General features: G+C 36.0%; 1 protein-coding gene and 1 pseudogene across 1 annotated transcript; one reads left to right on the top strand and one right to left on the bottom strand.

The window, feature by feature from the left end:
* Nucleotides 1-665: 665 nt before the first annotated feature.
* LOC129302133 (uncharacterized) lies at nucleotides 666-13,175 on the bottom strand. Its single transcript, XM_054940809.1, has 22 exons — nucleotides 12,101-13,175; nucleotides 11,555-11,670; nucleotides 10,758-10,966; nucleotides 10,024-10,143; nucleotides 9,660-9,788; nucleotides 9,357-9,482; nucleotides 8,096-8,151; nucleotides 7,898-7,997; nucleotides 7,694-7,811; nucleotides 7,394-7,603; nucleotides 6,961-7,294; nucleotides 6,536-6,629; nucleotides 5,561-5,669; nucleotides 5,038-5,309; nucleotides 4,754-4,881; nucleotides 4,399-4,633; nucleotides 2,780-2,968; nucleotides 2,356-2,648; nucleotides 1,864-2,068; nucleotides 1,515-1,757; nucleotides 1,312-1,400; nucleotides 666-1,224 (listed from the first exon to the last, which is right to left on the bottom strand). The coding sequence occupies exons 1-22, from the start codon at nucleotides 12,937-12,939 to the stop codon at nucleotides 1,077-1,079; spliced, it is 4,362 nt and encodes a 1,453-aa protein (XP_054796784.1). The 5' UTR covers nucleotides 12,940-13,175; the 3' UTR covers nucleotides 666-1,076.
* Nucleotides 13,176-20,340: 7,165 nt separating this feature from the next.
* LOC129303614 (DNA-directed RNA polymerases II, IV and V subunit 11-like) lies at nucleotides 20,341-21,738 on the top strand (annotated as a pseudogene).
* The last annotated feature ends 1,158 nt before the right edge of the window (nucleotides 21,739-22,896 follow it).

Genomic DNA, 22,896 nt, shown 5'->3' with positions numbered 1-22,896 from the left:
ACCTCGTGACCTTTTTATACAGTCCTGCAAAACAACCATCACTTTTTCTTTCCTCGGAGACTTGTCTAAAAGTTTCTGACATGTGATTAGCTGACTAGTAAACTTGTGGTTTTGACCTTGAGTTTGTGGGGAACATCTATTGCTACTTTACTAACTACTTTTCCGAAATTAACAGAATTAGTTAAAGTTACTTAGATATTAAAATTTAAATTTTCTACTACTTTGTATTAAAATAATTCTCAACAAAACTAAAATCACTATTTTATTATTTAAACCAAGAGGGAAATAGCCCAGACAAAATTTGAAAAAATAAATAAAATAAGTTCACAAGGGCGAAACACTGAATGATGCTCCCGTTGTTTTATTTTTAGAAAATTATACTTAATACGAGACATCTTGAAAAATTTGCCAAAGAATTTTAAAATTTAAAGATAAAATTAATAATTTTAATTGAATTATTTGAAATTCTTGTTAAGAAATTTATTTTGATAACCTTTTTTAGCCCGTGTGGTTTGATTACAAGTGTATGGTGCGAAGTGACAGCCAAACCAAGTCGAGCCGCGAAGAGAGCACACATACCACCACTGTCAATTATAATATTATAGATAGATATCGCATGAAATTTCACAGCACATAAATTCTCAGTGGAATTACACTTGGTACAATGAACTTAATTGGAGTCGTCATCAGAAAAAAGATAGCATTCACAAATCGAACAAAACATTAAAAGTGGACATCAGCTGAGAAAAGTCGATAGACTGTTCTCTAGTCAGTGCTCATTAACATTATATTTACACTCCAGGGAAACTCAAGGACCAAAAAGCTCATTTAAAGTTAGGGGTTACAGTAATGAATGCATCTATTTCTTTTTCCTTTTTTCTTTTTTTCTTTTTCTCTCTAACTTTGAATTTCTGTGTAACTATTTGTCCCCGGTTGCGTTTTACTCCACCTGTGCAATATTTGACCTACTCTAGAGATCATTATGAAGATGTGATATATCATGAGAATTAATAAGAAAAGGGAGAAAAATAAAGAAAAAAACTAGTTAATGTGGAATATATGATGTGAACACGCCATCATGACTGCCAGAACAGCTCAAAATCGTCACTATACAACGAGCGGTCTTGAATCTCCAGATTGGCAACATGCCAATTAACGAGTTGAGACTGGAATAATTTACACAAAACCAGTCCAGCTGGGAATATCCACCATTCACTTTCGTCCCTGAATCCACAAACAACGAAGCCGCAGAAAGACAGGTCAGATTTTCCCATGAATACAGCTCTAATGAAAAGCAAAGAACACACTTACATGCTAATACTCCATGGTTGAAAGCTGGGATGTTTCTTACTGGATGATTGAGAGTTGTAATGGATATATCCGCAAAGAAATGCAACCACCTTCAGAAAAAGATTTAAAAAAAAAAAAAGATAAAAACAAAGCACTTCGAACTTAAAAATGTACAGGAAGTGAAAGATCATATATCACAAATCAGAGGAGTTGCGATAACTCACAACATTTATGAAGGACGACAGGTTCCACAGAGCATAAACACGCGCAAGGCTTGCAGAATGCCTTGGCCCATGACTGAACAGGGCATTAATTCCAGCAGGAAATGGAAGAAGAATGCCAAAAGGCAATATAAACAAAACAAGGAAGACATCCACCAAAGAAATTGAATACAACTGCAGCAAAGTAAGCAATACTAAACTAAAATCTCCTAGCAGCAGCATCGAAATTACCAAACCAACCAGATCCTGCAATTAAAGCAAAAGGAAAGGAGAAAAGCAAGCGGCTTAAAATGATGGCAATAAAAATAACAGAATTTACACCTCATAAGTTAGAATAGCCAACACAAGATACCTGATGTCCAACAGGCTTTGTATTGTGAAGAATAAGAGAGAGAAGATAAAATATCTCTCTCTTTTCTTCAAGCATCTGTATACTGTTTGAATCTATAACAGTCCCATTTGTGTTTCGCCTTGTATAATTGTTATCAATTATTTCACTTGAGCTCAAGAGTGCTCTTCTTGGCTGGACAGAAGAATGTTCCTTCACACTCCCAACCCTGGAAAAAAAAAATCAAATAATTCAAGCTTTTTCCCTAAAAAAAGGGGACCAACTATCTCATATAAGTGGCACTATCCTCATCTGGATCATCACAATATGACATCATTTTTTATAATTTTTGGTTGACACAAAATTGTCATTTAAGGTAATCAAAAGTTCTAACCCAACAAATCTGAATTCTACACGAACTTGAAAAACATTGTCTGCATACTTTATGATGCACTCAAACAAAAAACTAAAATCTATATCATGGTCTCCCCTTTGGAAGCCGTAAAGAATAAGTACCATGATATTTCCTCAACTCTTACTGCTCCATCAATACTTCCTTCAGTGGGTGCAGGGCTAGTTCCTTCTTCAAGTGCATAAACCAAAAGTCCATATTGGCAATAACCACTAGATGTAGCCTGAAACCAGGCAAGATCAACCCGTACACCATGGATTCTTAATGCAGGATTGGCATGAGCCTCAAGCCATCTGAGGACAGATCGAAATGTTACTCTTAGTCTTCCACGGCGAACTAATCGCAATTGTGCATTCAATCCCGCAACCAATCGATACCATGTGGTGGGTGGAACTGACTGCATACATAAAAAAGACAAATATCAAGTGCCCTAGGAATAGACAACAAAGTTCAGCCCTCTGTAACACAAATCAATTTGCATATGTACGATGAAACACAATTCTAGTTCCTCAAAATCATTAAACAAACCTGACTCATGAGGCTGGTAAGGATATTATCATTGTGAAGAGAGAATGGAGCCATATAACTTCCATCACCTCCAAAAAGTAACGACATTGGGAATCTTTGATGTAATCGAGGAGGGAGGTCAGTTCTTTTTTCATCCCCACCAAGAAAGAAGTCCACATATGCAAGCATCAAGTCAGAAGTTGCAGCGACCTAGAACATTCCAGACATGTTAAATACTCCGATGTATGCTCTAACTGAAATGCAGATTGCAAACCCACCCAAAATATAAATTAAAAACGCCCATTCTTGATGTTTCGCTCTTCACTACAAGGAAACAATAAAAACATGAAGACTAGATAATCCTACATGTAATACATGTTCACTGGGATAATATTTTAATCTCCAACTGGCCATCCACTGCACCTTTGTCCCTTTCTTCTGATAATATCTACACCAACATATTGAAGAGGGGAAAATCTACCACCCCCACTCCAACGCACCACTTTCTTTTTTCATGTTACGGGATAATGAAATACATATTGAAACCAATTACGTTCTTGCTACTCCACATTCATCAGCGTCCTCAATTGATTATCCTACACTCACTACCATTTAGATCCATAAATCACTGAAGAGCTATCCTTTTAGTAATTATTTAACCATCCCTTCCAATAGCTTATTATCTTCATTCCTATTAATTGATCAACCTTAAAAAGCATATCTCTCTGGCTATGCTTTGCAACAAGCCACTAAACATTTAATCAGCCAAAATTCTTCACAAGCATCCTTTTCATTATCCTACACTCACTACGATTGTGAATTCAGATACATAAATTACTGAAGAGCTATCCTTTCAGTAATTATTTAATCATCACTTTCAATACCTTATTATCTTCATTCCAATTAATTGATCACCCTTAAAAAGCATATATCCATGGCTATGCTTTGTGACAAGCCACTAAACCTCTTATCAGCCAAAACTCTTCACAAGCATCCTTTTCATTATCCAACCATAAGCTCTAAATATCAAATGAGTGGCACCCAAGTGGAGTAAAGAACTCTCTCCCAAAAGCTAGTTGTTAAGACAGGAGAACCACTACTTAAAACAATCATGCTACTTGATGTATGTATGTATGCATGCATGTATATCCCTTATGTCTCTATCCATTGGCCCCTTTTGGAAGTCCCAACAGCTGTCCACCGCTTCACATGGCCTTTCACCAATCAAAACCCATCACAAATAGCACTTTGGCAGTTGACCACCAGCTCTAATACTAAATGATAGGCACCCATGCAAGGTGAAGAACCCTCCCCCAAAACTAGCTGTGAAGAGGAAAACTCTATACTTAAGTACCGTATTGAGCAGCCCATACTAATCAATCTGGGTCTTTGGCATCTCATGCTACCTTAGTTCCCATCAGTAACCATGAAACAGAATAGCGCACACAATATGAATGGTCATTTCCTATTGTCGTCTGCATCATTCCGCAAATAGCCCTTCAGTGCAGCTAACCACCAGCTCTAACACTAAATGCTAGGCAAAGAATTATGGCTTACCATAAGCATTTGCACTTGGAAAAGATTAAGGAAGAACCTAAACAAAATCAATTGACAAACAAATCAGTCGAACAAAGATATACCTTGATCCCCTCATAGAGTGCTCTTGAACGACAAGAACGAAGGCAAGCATGATCATACTCCGATCGAACAAACTCACGTAGACGTTGCAGGTTCATCCTTCTGCGCCATTGCTGCCATGACCATGCAAGTGGATATGCAAGGACAGAGAGGATGCTATAAACTGCTCCCTCCCACCACTGATATGCTGCTATAGCATTAATCTCATCCACAAATGTATTGAATGCGCCCTCATATCTACCATATCAAATCAACAGATCCCCACCTCAACACATAACCAAATAACATGATTTGACAAGAACAAACAGACAAAAATCTTCTACAGATTCAAAAAGAATCAATAAAAAAATCACTTACACAATCTCCTGTATTTGCTCAGGCGGTGTATGTGGTAGATACCAAGGTTCGCTAAAGGTATTAGGTCCCATAAAGTACATTCTGTGCACATGACTCTGGGACTCCTCAACTCTATTCGTTTCCAGGACCTAGCCATTGCAAAACAACTCATTACCACCATAGTAACAGTAAGAGAAAGTGGGGCTGCAAATGCCACTAGTGAGGAGTCTAACTATCTTAATTGTTTCACAATGGCCACATCGTAATGATGAAAATGAAGAAAAAACTGCAGATATTGAGAAAACCTCATTTAGTGACTCGAGGAATGGGAAGGAGTGATCTATTTGAGAACCATGCTGGGTGGGAGCAGGGCCTGGTGATTCATCAACCCCAACAAATTTCATCCGTGCCACACTAAGCACCAGTGCTAATAGTATCAAGAGACCAATAAGAAAAAGACCAAACAACCAAGGCCCACCAAAGGTATAAATTAACTCTTCAAGTGCTGTATAACAGTGTGGCATGTGATATCTGTCAGAAATGCATTTGTAAGGGCACGGTGTTTCAGCAATACCACCTGCAAGTGGGAAACCATAATTTATGCATTGGCATAGAAGATAGTGTCAAAATCCATAAAGGCAATGAGTTTAACACTTGGAAGCACAACCCCCGCCCCAGGGGCCCTCAAAACACACATAAAAAAGACACAAGGACACAAGAACCTATGAGCACAAAGTAAATCTGGTACATTCTCACCTTTAAGGTACAATATTTTAATATCTTCACATGCCTAAGTACTTTAAATGACCATTAAATTGAGACTTTTACCTCGGACTGAAATATAAACAGCACGATGGGGCAGCTCATTAACAGGGCAATGGCGACAAAGTGATCGATCAGATCCAGTAACATTTTTGTAAGTTCCAGCTGGACATTCCTGAAGGTAAAGGAAAAGTATCAAAACCTGAGTGGGAACTTAAGTAATCAAAGCACTAGTTAGCTCTCACAAGATAGAAAGCAACAAAGCAGCAAGGGAATGGAAGACAGAGCTGCTATTAATAAGAGTATGCTTCCTCTGTCCATGTCGTGAGAAGTATCTAATGCACATGCCAGGGTGAAGAGGCGATGCAGAATAGAAAGAGTTGCGATGAAATGATGATGCAGCAATTACATTATCCAGCCAAGGTACCAATGTCAGAAGCACATGCAGTAAGATTTCAAGGGGGCTTATGTGTTTCTCATTCAAACACACTTTCAATCCATAGATATTCAAGTAGAAGGGCTATTTGAGTCTATTAGACTTATCTAAACCTTAAAAAACACTGGACAAGTCATCCAATTGCCAGTTGCAGTGCATGACAGGCAGTTAGAAGAAACAGAAGAAAGTAAGCAACATCCTCCCTATTTCCATTATGCAGCCACAATACAGTGCTGCCTATTAGCTTCTCATTCTAGTCACCAAAACATTGCATCTATATTTGCATTTCATTAAGTACATTTCCCTTGGATATATCACTGTTGGAAATGTAATCCATGCCCTAGAATCTCATCAAACAGCACATTTTAGAGGTTACAGCATAAAGGATGAAGCAGAATCCATATTATAAACATGACCACAAGAACCTGCCAGGTATTCTCCACATATATTCTCAACCTTTGAAAAAAGCCACCAAGACGAGTAAAATTACGTCGCACAAACATGTGATATTCAACATGATTAAGCAAGATCTCACCAAAAAAAAAAAAGGTAATTAAAACAAGTACCAAAAGAAACAAAAAAATAAAGAGAGAAGATAAATCTACCTGGCAAAATGTACCATAGAGACCTTTGGGGCAAGCTTTCCCAGTTATTGTCCCATTTTCTCCGGATCCACCCTTACCTCTACCTTCCCCTCCCCTATCAAAATTATAGATTAAATCATAAAGTTTCTGGAATCCCCATTATGACATACATGAATAAAAAACAAAATATCATTAAAATGTACAAGGGGAAAGGGGGAAGGGGGAAGGGGAAAAAAAATCAACGTCTTAAGTCATTCTCCTGCAAACATGACTACTACAGATTTCACTTTGGTGGTAAAGGAATCTGAAGAAAGAAGTTATAATCAAAGGAATAATTCAAAGAAACATTTTTAGCATCTGCAGCTATTATTATATAATATGACGCTAATGCCAAAAATTTTAAGTTAGCCTACTAATGAGTAATGAGAGAGAATTCTCATGCATACCCAGTATGTATGCTGCCTTCCACATTAGCAATCGGTTGATAAACATCTCCAGTAGGGATATCAACCCAATGAAAGTGAACTCTTCCACCGCCTCCACCACCACTTCCATTAGAGCTGCTATATCCCCCCATACTAGAAAGAATAGCTGACTCCCCAATAGTCAAGGTATGGAGAAACAGAAGTACAGTTCCACCAGATCCACCCCCAGGACCACCAAAACTATCAAAAATAATAAATTTTTCTCTTCTGATTGCTCCTTCGAAACTGTCTCCATCAGCTCTTACAGAACCTTGAATGGACAAACTTGACAACGGATGTTCTAAAGACCCCATGACTGCTTGAGCATGCATAAAACAAGAATGAATTACAACAATTTGTGGTGATCAACATCTAAATAAAACAATAACTTGTTGCTGGCTGAATATAAACATACCTATGATACCACCACCAGCTGTAGTGCCAACTGAGCTATCATTTCCGCTTCCACTACCAAGTTCACAAGGCAGGATGTCACTCCCATATGGCATGCCACCCTCGATGCAACTATCATTAAAGCATGCATTCCCACCTTTACCACCATGCCCACCACCACTGCCAATGCTGTTGTTTAGCAGACTTCCTCTGCCCAAACCACCTGCACAACCTGCAGAAATCATTGGGCAAGACAGAATGAATCTAGGGAATGTACAGCAATTTGAGTCAACGATGGAAAATCTCTAACAAGGAAACACACCCATTCCAGAGGCAGATATTGTTCCAGAAGACTCAATACTTATAGTCCGAGCTCTATGGAAATGAACAACAGACCCTTTTACAAGGCCTTGAACATTGATGTCCTCAACTCGGCAGATCTACACAGACAACTTACAGAGTTCTCAATTTTCTTACTGAAGCTTAAGCATAACAAATCATTAACTTTCTAAACTAGAAAGAGTACCTGAAGCGTGAATGACAAGGATGAGTTAACATTGCAATCTTCAGGAGGATGAAGTAATTCAGGAGGGCAATCTTCCCTGTCACAATAGAGCTTTGGCGTCCTGTCATTGTCAAAACATGAAGACATGTAGAAACATAGCACATATTAGACTACAGGAGGAGAGTGGATGAATGATGATTTGACCAAAATCAAACTCACACATCATCTGTTGTTGCATTCTCCAGTGGACCACGCAGGACAGATCCAGGCCCAACCTAAAAATGTCAAGCAAATTACCATTTTAAAGGCCAAAGAAGGCTTCACCATAAAACAAGCACAGTAAAATACATGGCCCATTGGATTGGGCTAAAAAGCAAGCATCTGAAAAGTCACAGCAGAACTTGGAAAACGCAAAATTTCTATGATCATGGCCATTATTGTAACTTTATTCAGGGCCAAAATGTTGGTATTAGCTGTTGGCCTCTTGAACTCAAATCCAGTCCAAATTGTTAAAAGAGGGAAAAACCCAAAGTGCTAATAACTATATTTTAAAAAAAAGAAAAATCAATCATTTAATTCTCATAGTTTTGACTCAATTGTAATTTAGTCTCTAAACTTCAGCTCGACGCAACTTAGTCCTTATAGTTTTGACATAATTAGAACTCAGTCCCTAAACTTTAACTCAGCAACTCAATCCTTATATTTTTCAAAATTTAAAACATTAGTCCCTAAGTTTTAAGAAATAACTTCCGTCTTTTCATAATTTTATTTTAAAAAAATAGGAACAAATATTTTAAATGGTTAAATATAGGATCTAAGTTGGACAGAGTTAAAGTTCAAGAACTAAGTTTCAATGGAATCAAAACTATAGTGATTGAATTGCACCAAGATAGTTTAGGAATTGAGTTTTAACTAGGTGAAAACTATACAAACCAAATGAGTAATCTTCCCTTAAAAAAATTATAACCAGCAATCAGCCTTTATTTTGTTCACTTCGGATCCTTATTATTCTTCTTTCTATGGCATACTTATGACATTTTAAACTGTTTTGTGCCTATAAGATTGTTGATACTAACTTCAACTTGGAACATGTTTTTAAGAATGCCAATAAGATTGTTGATACTAACTTCAACTTGGAACATGTTTTTAAGAATGCCAATATATTATATATGCATGGACCTACTTTACACACTAAACTTAAATGGACTGCTACATCTTAATGAACCCCAATAAGCTAGACATTTAAACTATTTTATGCCTACAAGATCATTAATGCTTCATTTTGACAGAGATCATTTTTTTATGCTTGTATACACAAGGACCTACTGCAAATACTAGACTATGAACCCCCATATGCTTATCAGTAAAAATTCACCTCTAATAACCTTAAATCAAACAATACATATGAAAAATAAATAAATCTTCAAAGAGACAAGAACTACTTATATGATTCAGTAGTAAAAACAGAAAAATGGCTCACATGAATGCTGTAAAATAGGGATAGAACCAAACGCTGTGCTTCTATCCAATCCCCTGGACCTGACAAATTAAGTAGACCTTGACCATGAACTCCCAGGTTTGCATTAGAATGTATCACAGAAGCTTCCTGTCAGCACAGCTTGACATGTTAAAAGGAAACAAAACGTAATAACATGAACAAAAAAGAGTTCTATAATTCAAAAAAATTAGTCATTTCAATGTCAATCATTCAAATATCAACCGGACATCTAAAAACTTGTCATGTTGCAGTCAGTGTCCATGCTCTTTAAGAGTTGTAAAATACCTTGAGAACAACCAAATTACTAGCCTCAAGTAACGAGGTTGCAACTGTCACATCTCCCCCACCATCTATGAGTAATTTTGAGTTCCACATCAAGAACATTTTTACAGACATGCGTAGAGCTCCGTATACCTTTCAATTCATACACAAAAGTACAGAATTAATAAATTACATGTAATCATGCTTAGTACTTTGCATACAAAAGATATTAAACTCAGGCTTGCATAGGTTTTCAATGCATGTTCAGGCTGCGTATAAAGGTTAAAAAAATCAGAACGTACAATATAAAACCTTTAAAAGAAACATCGGAACCTGGGAAAAAAAATTGTGGAGCTCAGAAAACGCAGACAGCGTCCAGTCCAGTTACCTTTATCACAGAATCACTCATCAACAGCTCTTCAGCCAATAATTCAAACTCTGATGAGGCATAGTGCCGCAGCCCAAAGCTCAACACTCCATTCTGCAAGAGACTTATCTGTCCTTGCACCTTTGCAATGCAGAGAGAAAGAATCAGATAGGTGAACTGATGTCCTAACATGCAAAGTACTTTTTTACAAACTAGATAAAGAAAAGAACATAAATCATTATATGGACAGAGGGAACCTGATCTAGACAACAAATAGAAAAGTAAACCATAGAAGGGTCAGAATGATGTTATATATTCAATACACAATCGCAATAATTGCATTCACAATACCACCAGTTAATTAAGCTCTGAAAAAAATATACAAGGGTTAGACAGTATTGCAGACCACAGTTATTCTTGCCAGAGCAAGAATTAGTAACACAAGCCAATATAAAACATGTGTCGGCAGATAGATAACAAGTTAGAAGTGTCTTTGAATCAATGTGCAAACGCACTCAGATAGACTATGACACTTGCACTTCTTTCCTTGTATCTTGAACATTTTTGCAAATAGGGGTACTTTCTGCAGTTTCTTAATCATATCCAAAACTAAAACTGCAGAGTTGCTCCAGTATGAATGGATTAAAGAATTTTGCAAGAACAGGATCAAATTATCTCTCAGTGCACTTGGTATGACTGCACACTCTTAAAGAGCACATGTGCTGCAAAATCTATCTAACTATATAGTTACAAACCTGGACACGACTCCAGAGCAAAGGAACTGTGGCCCTAGCCTTGTTCCGCACATAAACATTAGTCCACAGAGGGCGGTTAGGAAAATCCAAGAGCAGTGTCTCTGTATCAGTTGACATGTTATAATTATCAACTATGAGGCTCCGAGGAACCGCATCATATAAAGTTCCAGCAGCACCTGCATTTTCAGGACAGCCAGAGCTGCTACCACCTGAAATGAGAAGTCAATTGTACAGTCATCTGTTTGTTATCCACAAAGGCACAAAAACATCAGCAAGTCATCCGTTTTCGTAGGTGCTCTTCATGGATGAGGCTCTTCAACTTTGGTCACTAAATGATCTAAATCTACCAGAATAATTATAGTATGAAGCAGTAATCAGAACTTCCAGCAAACAAAAGAGAGACACAATGAGCAATTTCAATGGATAAATCACCTCAGAAAAAGTTAGGGTGCCGAGAATACATAATTATCCAAATTTCCAACAATTGCACATTCTTATAACAAAAATATATTTGGGAAGGGGTTGATGCCTTGGTGAGGGTTCTGAAGATCACATTCTTTTGAAGACTTGCCACAAAGATGAAAGAGGATTCCTGGCAATATCCTATAATGCGAACTAGTTTATTCCAATTAAACTAGGGAGAGATCCTCAACACCCACCAGCTTAGCATATGAGTTCCTTTCCATAAAAGAGAACATTCAATTGCCAGCACTTACAACATATGTTTTTTACCTTCAGCCTGCAGTCAAGTATTGTGCAAGGCATACTTCCAAAAAACAAAAATGTAAAACCCTCACCGTGAACATAAATCTTGGGGCCATCATGTCTACTGAAAACATCAACTGAAACTCTGCCACCGCCGCCGCCAGCATAGCCTTTCCCTCCACAAGCACTTATTAGTCCACTGCCAGTCCTGGTTTCATGAATAATGCCAAAAAATAGAAAGGTCTTTATACATAAAAAAGCACATTTGTATGCAATTGCACTCAAGCATAAACAGAGATTATGTTTAATTAGCGAACGTATCTTTCACCAAAAGCTAAGAAAATAAAGTTATCTATCCACGAAAATTGTCAATATGAGGAGATTACTTAAACTGAAGCTAAGACACGTAGAATGAATACTCTAACAAAACTGCAAATAGATGTGAGGTAACAAGGGAGACACTAGAAAGATGTCACTAGAGGCAGTTTTGATTTCAAAGTGATACCGAAAGACTTGTTATGAAGCAGAATATCAGTAATACCGACAACAGCAATTGTATGCGAATTTAACCAAGTTTCAAAATAATAATAATAATAATAGGAGGAGGACGACGAGGAAGAGGAAGAGGAAGAATTTACATTCTGTAAGCCTTGATGTAGATACTGCCTCCAGAGCCACCTCCGCCTTTGGACCCTCCATCGCCCCCGTCAGCCAAAACAGTGGCATTCATCTCAAGAAATTTATCAACGATCATCTTCACCCGCCCACCACCCAACCCGCCATAATCTTCCTCTTTACTTGTTGACCCACCCCGGCTCCCAAAACTTTCCGGGGCCTGAAGTGAAGCCCATGAATACGCATCCCCACCCCAGACGTCCTCCGGAAGCTTTGTTTTGTCCACCAAACAGCACGCACCCCTCCCGCCATGTCCCCCGCCCGCCCCATCAACACCTTGAGGGGTGCCACTCGTCTGCGGAGGAGGCTGCCCTGCCATAGCCGTCGTGTTGACCATCGAACCATTCAGGAAGGTTGCATTGTGTGCAACCAACTCAAAACCTCCGGTGAGGATTGACGAGTTATTACCTAAACTAAAATTTCCAGTAACATTAACGGTTATCATACAGCCAGGACTCGGACAATGAAACTTCACCCGGGGTAGGATATAAAAATTGCCCTTCCCAGCTATGTACACGTCGCGGGTGAGGTTCACATCGTTCACAATCCGGCAAGTCGTGTCCAGAGACCCTATCCCACCAAGATCGTCGACGCAGGAGACTGATGGTGGGTGCGGCGGCGGCGGCGGTGGAGCCGGTGGAGAGTAATCCTGATGAAAAAGGCTCCAACCAAAATCGGTTATTGCAAAATCCGGGTCCGAATCGCTGCTCGTGGATTTGCCACAGACACGCCGCCTCGAGAATACGACCGTGAACACGAATATAGCGAAGAAATGCAGGTGCAGAAAACGAAATCGAGCCATTCACTGGTGACAGAAGTCATCACATTGGGGACCTTAGATTCGGATTTGTGAAGTGACTTTTGAATCAGAGATCAGTGCAATGACCATGACCCCTCACGACCACCACGAGAAAGAGGCGTCTCCCAAATTACAACTCTGCGTGGGTACGGAACTTCTACCCCGCTGAAAACCCTAAATCAAGGAGACAGACCGGGGAACAGAGGCATGAAAAATAGCAACTGGGAGAGAAGAAGCACGGTGGGGAAGAGAGAGCTTTATTTAATTTTGGCTGTAAAGAAACAAGAAATATTCAAAAGCGGTAGGTTTCATGTGAACTCAGTGTTGCCTAGCGGTCTGATCGAACCTCCCCGTTCCGCCTTTTTTTATTCCACGTGGGGTTCTTTAATTGGAGGAAGTTTGGAATCTCACTGAGATGGAGTATGGTGAAACATTAAAACATTTCCTGAACCTCACGCTGCTGCGAGGAGCGTTCAAGACACTCCAATAATAGTATAGTAGTAGAAGAAAATCAATGAACAGACGAAACGACAGTGAGAGTGACCAACAAGTAATTTACTCAAGTAAAAACAGTCCCACGCAGCCGGGGAGATTACCATTTGTCCCGTTCGTAGCAGCACGAAACGACGGCGTCCCAAGTCCAAGTATATGTGGATCAGCTGGAAGATCGGACAGAGCATGGATCATGTATTCATCTGACTGACGTGCCTGTCGTAGACAAGAGGGCGGGCGTAGTGAGCGTGGCTGTCACTGTTTTTTAGGGTTTGCTGCAGTAATAAAATATTAAAAAATTGTTTGTCCCAAAAAATATTATTTAAAAAACTGAATTTAAATTTAAAATATAATAATAATTTAGTCATTTGGTTTTAATTTAATTATAATTCAATACTTAAAAAATTATTATAATTCAAAAAGTTTGAATTAGTTATAATTTGACACTTCAACTTTTATGTAATATGACTTAATCCATATAATTTTAATTATTTAAAATATTTTAATCACCTGAATAGTCTCTTCTACCCGGCAAAGCTCTGTTGCCACAGGAGACCGAAGAAGATATATCAACTGTGATCATAAACTTGATGCAGATAGAATTTTTTTTTTTTTTAATATACGATTTAAATCAAACTGCATCATTCACTACAGATGAATGACAAGCGCCCTTATCTATCTATCTAGTAATTCTAATTCTAATTAAAATATCAAAGCACGTTAATAATAGATTATGAGAATGGAATTAATTTAAAGATGTTTAAAAAGGCTAAATATAATTTATTAAAACCGCATAAGACCGTGGAGAAAGGACACATTCATGATTTTTGACAGTCTTATTTGAAAATTTATTGAGTATAATTTTATATTGCTAAAAAATTATATGTCGACATGCTAATTTTGGAGGCCTGTCCTGAAGCTCCAGCAGAAAGCGGAAAAGGGTAGACGTGTGAGGTAGAGGAGGATTAAGGGGGTTTCTCATCATTGAGGTGTTTCCAATGCTTTGCTGTTAAGTTGCTGGCCTGATTGCTTCCCCTGACTTCTGATTCTGATAGGCCTGCCTGCCTTCTATTGGCCATCGATCCATTACTTGGCTTATTTTTCTTCTTTTTGGAACCGTATTGATTGCACAGTGCACACAGTGGCTGGGAAAAAGTAATAAATAAGGGAATGCAAAAGGAGATCAGGATCTTGCGTTTAAAGTCAGCGCAAACTCTTCAAGCTCTCGACTGATTCTTGCATCCAAGACCCAAATGAGTATCATCTACAACGTTCTCTTATTTTTTTTTCTCTAAGATTTACTTAATCACTTGATACTTCTAATTTTGACTTAGTTAAAACTTAATCACGTATTTTAATTTGTTATAATTCAATCTTTATAATATTAATTAATCATAACATGGTCTTGAATTTTAATTTAGGTACAATCAATTCATATGGTTTTGATAGCATTTAAAATGCTAGTTCTTATATTTTAAAAAATAAAATTAAAAATTAAAAGTTATTCCTTGAAGCCTGAGAATTAATGTTTTAAATATTAAACTTATAAAAAATGAATTATAATGAGTTAGAATTTGGAGAGTAGGTTTTAATTGAGTTGAAATCATGTAAAATGAGTTGCACCAAGTTAAAATGCAAGGATTATGTATTATATTACAATCAAGTTAAAATTAAAGGAATCAAATTATTAATTTTTCTAAAATTAGCAATCACATTAATCATGCTCTGCTCCCTCCATCTCTATTGTAACGAGGCGTCCTAAATTAAGACTTAATCATCATACTAACATGATTAATCAAGACTTAACCTAAATAATTATATAATACGAGATTCAACCTAAATGAATTCTTAATATGTATTTTTTTTCACAAACTATTTAATATAAAGGAATCCCAAATTTTTAAAATATTTTAAGAACTCATATCATTCAATTAAACAAATGCGGAAGCATGATAATAATTATTTTTACTTGTGCAAATATTTTGACCCATTAATATAATACAAGCATCAAAACACATTTTCAAGAGCCCAAAATACCTTTCCATCCTACACAAAACCCACAGTGCAAATGTATCAAGAATATATTATCCTAATTGGCAATATTATAAACTAAATACACATATCAACATAAAAGGAGAGAGGCCTACAGAAGTGATTATTATCACTTGGCCTAATGCTCCTTTCCTCTATTATTCTCAGATGAGCTAACTCCTGTAATATGTTAAAAAGAGGGGTGAGTACAACCACTCAGTAACCAAGTATATCTAAGTTATACAAATGCATGATAATTAATCATGAATGCAAGTGACCAATAAATTTATCAAGGTGACCATTCAAACAATCACATTAATAACATGTTAATCACATTAACATTTAATTCATGTGAATAATTTCAAGAATAAAGTCGAGTATAAAATTTGCACAAATAACTACATATACATTATTCGCATAATTACTACATGTTTCATTTCTACTCACGATTATAATCATATTCTCAACATAGCCATCAATCACTCAAATGGCATAATAATAATAATAATATGCATGATCAATCTCTTCCCTTATATCCCCCCTTATTTCGCTGACATGAAATCCGTGGGCTAACAACTGGAAGGGATCATCCATGTGGTGAGATTACCCAAACCAAGCTTAATCATATCATGAGGAGCTACCGAGCCAAGGTTACCTTACTCACTTATGAACACGTTTCCCCAAATCACACACTATGGGGTGTCATACCCAAAACTAGCTCTACCCAAACTCCAGGTAGGCCAGTAGGGTCAAGTCCCCTTAATAGGAACAATGCTACAGTACCTCACAAAGGTAAGTAGCGGCTATAGCCCCTATGATTATTGGTTAATAGTCAAGTACCATATGGATTTGCATAACCGCTAACGCCTTCACTAAGGCGAACTCCCGCCATATGATCATGCTCATGAGAAAATGCATTTCAAAAACTCATATATATATATATATTTCAAAATTATCCCACATGCTCATCAACTTGCATCACTGTGCATAATCCACAACTTATAACCAAGAATGTACACATAATCATCAACCACCAATCTCATTACTCACAAATCATAGTCTCAACAAAGTCACATGCATTACAAACAACTATTTCAAATTTAGATATATATATATATATATATATATATTCTTTTGTTTCACTAACATAATTAATTAATTTAACATACACAAATACATAAAATAGATTTCCCCAGGTTACCCTCAACCTTTGAGAAGTCAAAAGTTAACCCTCAAGTCACAACACTTCCAAAGCTTTTCAAAGCTTGAATGGTGTCAAAAAAAAATTAATCTACAATTGATTATATCCCAGTGTCAATAATATTATTAACACAATTTTCACTCATACTCAAACACTAAGTAGTTTATTTTATTTTATTTTAGATTTATTTTTTAAGAATTAGTCTTAGTCTCTTGAATTCTAAAATTTAAATTTCATGTATTTGAACCTATCTACTTGGTTTAATAGTCTCCTTCACAATAATTTCATTCAAAATTTTTTCTAATATCAAAATTTCTCTTTTTATTCCAAAAATTCGCACATAAAAATACCACCAAAATTGTAAACTTGTTTCAAGCCTAGATTTATTATTCTATAGTCATAATATATTTATTTCTCATCTCAAATAATCATCTAAATATCAACAAATCAATTTATATTTTCAGATTTAACCAAAATCTACCCATAGAAATGTAGGAATAAACTCAAATGCCTCAAATTTCAATTCTATCAACAAAATAATACTCTAGAATATTACACTACTAACAACCTCAAAACCATTTTATTCAACCTAATTCATCCGCTTTCAATTCTAAATTTTTACTACCACAAAATTAGAAACCAAAGAGAAAATATGACTAAAAAAATGTTTAGAACACTTACCCAATTTTAAAATACTTAAAATCTCATATAAAGTATCCTATTATGGAGTTTCACCTTCGAAATCAGTTAGCCTCTCCATCAATGTCGCTCGCTCTCTTGCTCGCTACCTCAGCTCGTGTACAGGGATGAAATGAAGAAACGAGGAAGGAGGGTGGTTTTATAAAAAAAATACAGCGGATTCCACATGTTTTTTTTGGTTTTCTCTTTCCTCTCTTCTCTTTTTTTTATTATTATATATATTGTGTCATGATTGCCGTAGGAGAGCACGAAAGCATGATTTCTTCTTCTCCTTCTTCTTCTTTCTTTCTTTATACATTTTCTTTTTTAATAATGAATAATAATAATTTAATATTTTTTAATTAATTAATTAATTATTATTATTTTAATTTTAATTTATAATTATATCCTGATTAGATTTAACAATCATCTTTTTCTAATTTACTTCACCTCTAAATATTTTTTTTAAATTTCTATTAACTCAATTTAAACTATTAAAATTTAAATTGGGATGTTACACCTATCATACGTAAGGTATTTTTAATCAAATATTTCATGTTAATAAAAGTTTGTTATTTAGTTGAATTGTATATATCTTAATTATTTTTCAGTTTTTTCCCTAATAATGTTACAATTAATACTATGACGGTGATAAGGATAAATAAGGTTCTAAAAAATATTTATATATAGAGATGGAGGGAGTATGTTTTTTTCTTTACTCATGTATTAATATACTTGTTACTTTCACATTCCAAAGTAACGTATAATTGAAATTATGCTTTTTAAATATCATAACATAATTAGAATCAAAGGAACAGAAAGAACTAATTAATTTAGTAACTAGAGTCTCAAAGAAAAAGTGATAGTTGAGCACATTATTTAACATATTTACATATTATGACAAAAATGATAAAAAGATTGATGACTTGTTCACTTCATCTGCATCTCATGATAACACCTATCACAATTTCTCTCTTCAATTAATGTGGATGAGGTCAACTCCTCAAACATTGACACCCTAATGGCATCACCTATTTTTCTAAAAGTTAAGGGTGTTATTTTTTACCTCCCAACTAACAACCCCTGTCCAAGTAGATTTATGAGTTTCTCTTAGCTGTGTTTAATAATCCTATATCACTCTTACTCTCAAGGGCTAGAATATTAAGATTTTTAAGGAACTATGATTGATAAGCCTTAAATTAGTTCACCCCAATATCTAATATTTCTTTCATAAGTGATCCATGTAAACACATCTAAGGCATCACCTTCCATTTTCATGGTTGGAAGCTGATAATAACAATAGTATTTTTATGCTTTCGTAGCTTTGGCTACGATCATTGCTACATTCACCTTAAGATCTTTTGGGGTTTGATAACAAAAATTTGCGCCTTCATAACTTTGCCTATGATTATTGCTATTGTCTCTTGTCACCATGACGCGTGCTTTTGAATATTTGAATTCACCATATCAACATCTAGATTATTTAGTTTTGGACATGATCACAGATAATTGCAAAGCAAGTTGGTCAATGAATAAAGGATTAACAAACTCATTAAGAATGGATGGATTGTGAGGCGGGTCTAAATCGGGATTCAGAAGGATGGGTTCATTATTTGTGTTGAATTACTAGTAAGCTCTATTTTTTTTCAAAGGCTAAGAAGGAAAAGGCTCTGACATCAAAATGGAAAAATCTTGATAAGCAATGAAGTAGTGCCTGGAAAGGGAAGGAAGAAAAGGCTGAGAAGAGGGGGAGGTATTCCCTTAGAATCAGAATCTCATCTAGAAGTAGAGATCTAGATATGTTTGAATAATACTTCATCACAACCAAGAGTTACATGAACGGTGTTTATAACAGACACACACATACACATAACACACACTGCTTAATTTGTCCACGAAAAAGCCAAAAATAATAGCAAATAACTAAAAATTCAAATGAGTGCCATAAAACACAAACCTCGTCACATAAGACAACCACGTCTCTTCCTATAATAAACCAACAAATGACATTGGTTCCTATCATTATCTTCCTTATGAGAACCGCCTTGTCTTGAGGGTGGAATGTAGGAAATTGTGAAGCAATAAAATCATAGTCTTCCCAACTAGACTCTTCATAGGTCTGTTTTCCATTGGATTAATAGTTCTAGGAGTCAAGTACCCTTCACATTGTGCAAATGTAGGTCCAGAACCCTGGCAAGTTCCAAAAAATTTGATTAATTTGGTTCATTGCACTACTTTCTATTTTTCCAAAAAAATCGATTTAAACAGCACATAGATTTCAAAGTAAAATTATCATCTAATCTTCTTTTATGTCCTCCAAAATTTCAAAATTCCAACCACTTGAATCATTTAAAAAAATATTAATGCACAACCTTTCAACTACTAAATAAATTTGTTTGCCCGCACGTCTACACAAGACAAACTTATTCCAGTCACTGTTTGATTTTGAAATAATACACTATTTGGAAATAGAAAACAATATGGTTGATTATAAAATAAAATGATATGGCTAGTCTCTTTCTTTTCTTTTTTATAGAAATAGCTAGCATCGTTTAATAGTTGTGGCATCTTTTAATTACATCATGTCAATCATGAAACATTAAGGCGTCTAATTTTGAGTCCAACTTTGCTGAACATCTCTATGAATTCAACTAATTAGACAAAATAAGTTTGATTAGAATAGTTTTGAATATGTTATTTTTTAAATCATTAAAATATCAGTTTTAATAATTTAAAAATTGTAATTACTATACTTTGAAATAAATTATAATTACTTTATACTTTGAAATAGTTTTTTTGAACGCATGCTTTTTGATTTTTGATTTTTCTTAAAAAAATAATTTTTTAAAAAATATTTTCAATTGTCAAAATCATTTCAATGAATTATTCTGTGCGAGAAAAAAACGACAAAGAAAATTAAATTTGCTTTGAATAATTAATGCCTTATTTATTTCCCTCTCCCTTTAAAGAATGAAGACTAAAGTATTATGGTTTGGCTTTTTTTTTATTTTTTATTTTTGGCAAATGAAGCGTCGAGTCCTTCCATAGTCAGGGTCCGAGGGTTCCAGAACCCAGAACCCTCACGAGAGCTTCGGCGAGGGAAGAGAGAAGCCATGAATGCCCCGGATCGTTACGAGCGTTTCGTCGTCCCTGAAGGCACCAAAAAGTAATTTCATTTTCTAGTTGTTCTCACTATTGTTCATCTAATTTGATCATTTTCCCTTTGTTTATATATTATTCAGGGTCTCTTACGAGCGGGGACACCAAGATCATCAACGCTGCATCCTTTACTGTTGAGAGAGAGGGACCATACAATAGGAAACATTCTTCGCATGTATTAGTTCTATTTCTTCCAGCTATATTCTCCGTGTTTTTTTTCTATTGCTTTCTGTTAATGTTCATCGATATAAACCCTACCCTTGTTTGTATTTTTGTTGTGATTAGGCAGCTGCACAGAGACCCTAATGTGTTGTTTGCTGGATACAAGCTCCTCACTCACCCTCTTCAGTACAAAATCATTGTCAGGGTCGGTATTTCTTGCATTGGTTTTGTTGTAAATGAATGGCTGTTTGATGTCTGTGTTTGCATTTTTTTTCCAATGCATGACTAGCATTTGTGGACAGTGCAAAATGTTTGTTAATTGAGCTCAAATGCAATGTCAATTGAATTTAATCTTGCTCCTGGAGATATGGTAAACGTTAGCCTTTGTTCTGGGAAGTTTAAAAATTCATTTCTCTGTAATTGAATCAAGACATTATTAAAATTAATTGTTTTATTGTCTTATTTTCAGATCCACACCACTAGTCAATCTTCGCCAATGCAGGCATATAATCAGGTATTAACGATCTGGATAGGGAACTTGATCATTTGAAGAATGCCTTGAGGTGCGTTTTCTGTCATTGTGCTGTTAACCACGAATCTAAGTTCAATGTCTTCGTTGATGTTTGTTTTTATTTGATCTCAGGGATGATGTTAGTTGCAAAGTAGAGTTCATTACTTGCGTACACTGAACATAAATCATCGGGCGTCAATAGGCTAGGCTTCTTTTCATGGATTTCTTTCCTGTATTTGTTCTTCCCTTATTTAGAGATTGTTGATCGAGATTGTCTGCTCACTTGAACTTATGGAGCAACTGTTGATCAAGTGAGATTCAACCTTCAAAACTCGTTCTGCAGCTGGATGAAGCTTAACTCCTAGGCACCGCTTCAGCATGTCCCTGCTTCATACGGTTGTTAGCTTTCTATTATAAGAAACATACTAGGTCTTGCGTGTTTGTCTGCTTTTCTGTGGTGGTTTGTATTTTTCCATTATGAACACATTAAAATAAGCTTGCGGACTAAATCTTTGTAGGGGCTTGCATGTGAACTTCCTTTTGAAAGAAATCTTGCCTGATTAATCAATGCTGCCCTAAATAATCACGAGTGATTCTCCTGCTTTTATGTTGTTCTTTTGAACTGTGTACCGACTATGTCATGATGGCGTTTTTAATGAATAACGATCATTTCAACTTTCAAGCTGAGACATGACATGTATTTTTACAGAAACTGTGGCAGGTTTTGTAATCATACTTGAATGAACCATGAACAAAATGAGTACCATCGCCGGATCGTTACGAGCGTTTCGTCGTCCCTGAAGGCACCAAAAAGTAATTTCATTTTCTAGTTGTTCTCACTATTGTTCATCTAATTTGATCATTTTCCCTTTTGTTATGTTCAGGGTCTCTTACGAGCGGGACACCAAGATCATCAACGCTGCATCCTTTACTGTTGAGAGAGAGGACCATACAATAGGAAACATCTTCGCATGTATTAGTTCTATTTTCTCAGCTATATTCTCCATGTTTCTTTTTCTATTGCTTTCTGTTAATGTTCATCGATATAAACCCTAACCCTTGTTTGTATTTTTGTTGTGATTAGGCAGCTGCACAGGACCCTAATGTGTTGTTTGCTGGATACAAGCTTCCTCACCCTCTTCAGTACAAAATCATTGTCAGGGTCGGTATTTCTTGCATTGGTTTTGTTGTAAATGAATGGCTGTTGATGTCTGTGTTTGCATTTTTTTTCCAATGCATGATTAGCATTTGTGGACAGTGCAAAATGTTTTGTAATTGAGCTCAAATGCAATGTCAATTGAATTTAATCTTTGCTCCTGGAGATATGGTAACGTTAGCCTTTGTTCTGGGAAGTTTAAAAATTCATTTCTCTGTAATTGAATCAAGACATTATTAAAATTAATTGTTTTATTGTCTTATTTTCAGATCCACACCACTAGTCAATCTTCGCCAATGCAGGCATATAATCAGGGTATTAACGATCTGGATAGGGAACTTGATCATTTGAAGAATGCCTTTGAGGTGCGTTTTCTGTCATTGTGCTGTTAACCACGAATCTAAGTTCAATGTCTTCGTTGATGTTTGTTTTTATTTGATCTCAGGGATGATGTTAGTTGCAAAGTAGAGTTCATTACTTGCGTACACTGAACATAAATCATCGGGCGTCAATAGGCTAGGCTTCTTTTCATGGATTTCTTTCCTGTATTTGTTCTTCCCTTATTTAGAG

Source organism: Prosopis cineraria, unplaced genomic scaffold (genome assembly GCF_029017545.1).
Source record: "Prosopis cineraria cultivar Desert tree isolate PC_DT_omini unplaced genomic scaffold, ASM2901754v1 PC2, whole genome shotgun sequence".
Lineage (NCBI taxonomy): Eukaryota > Viridiplantae > Streptophyta > Magnoliopsida > Fabales > Fabaceae > Prosopis > Prosopis cineraria.
The sequence above is the reverse complement of the archived record's forward strand: the minus strand, read 5'-3'. Positions and strand labels throughout refer to the sequence as shown.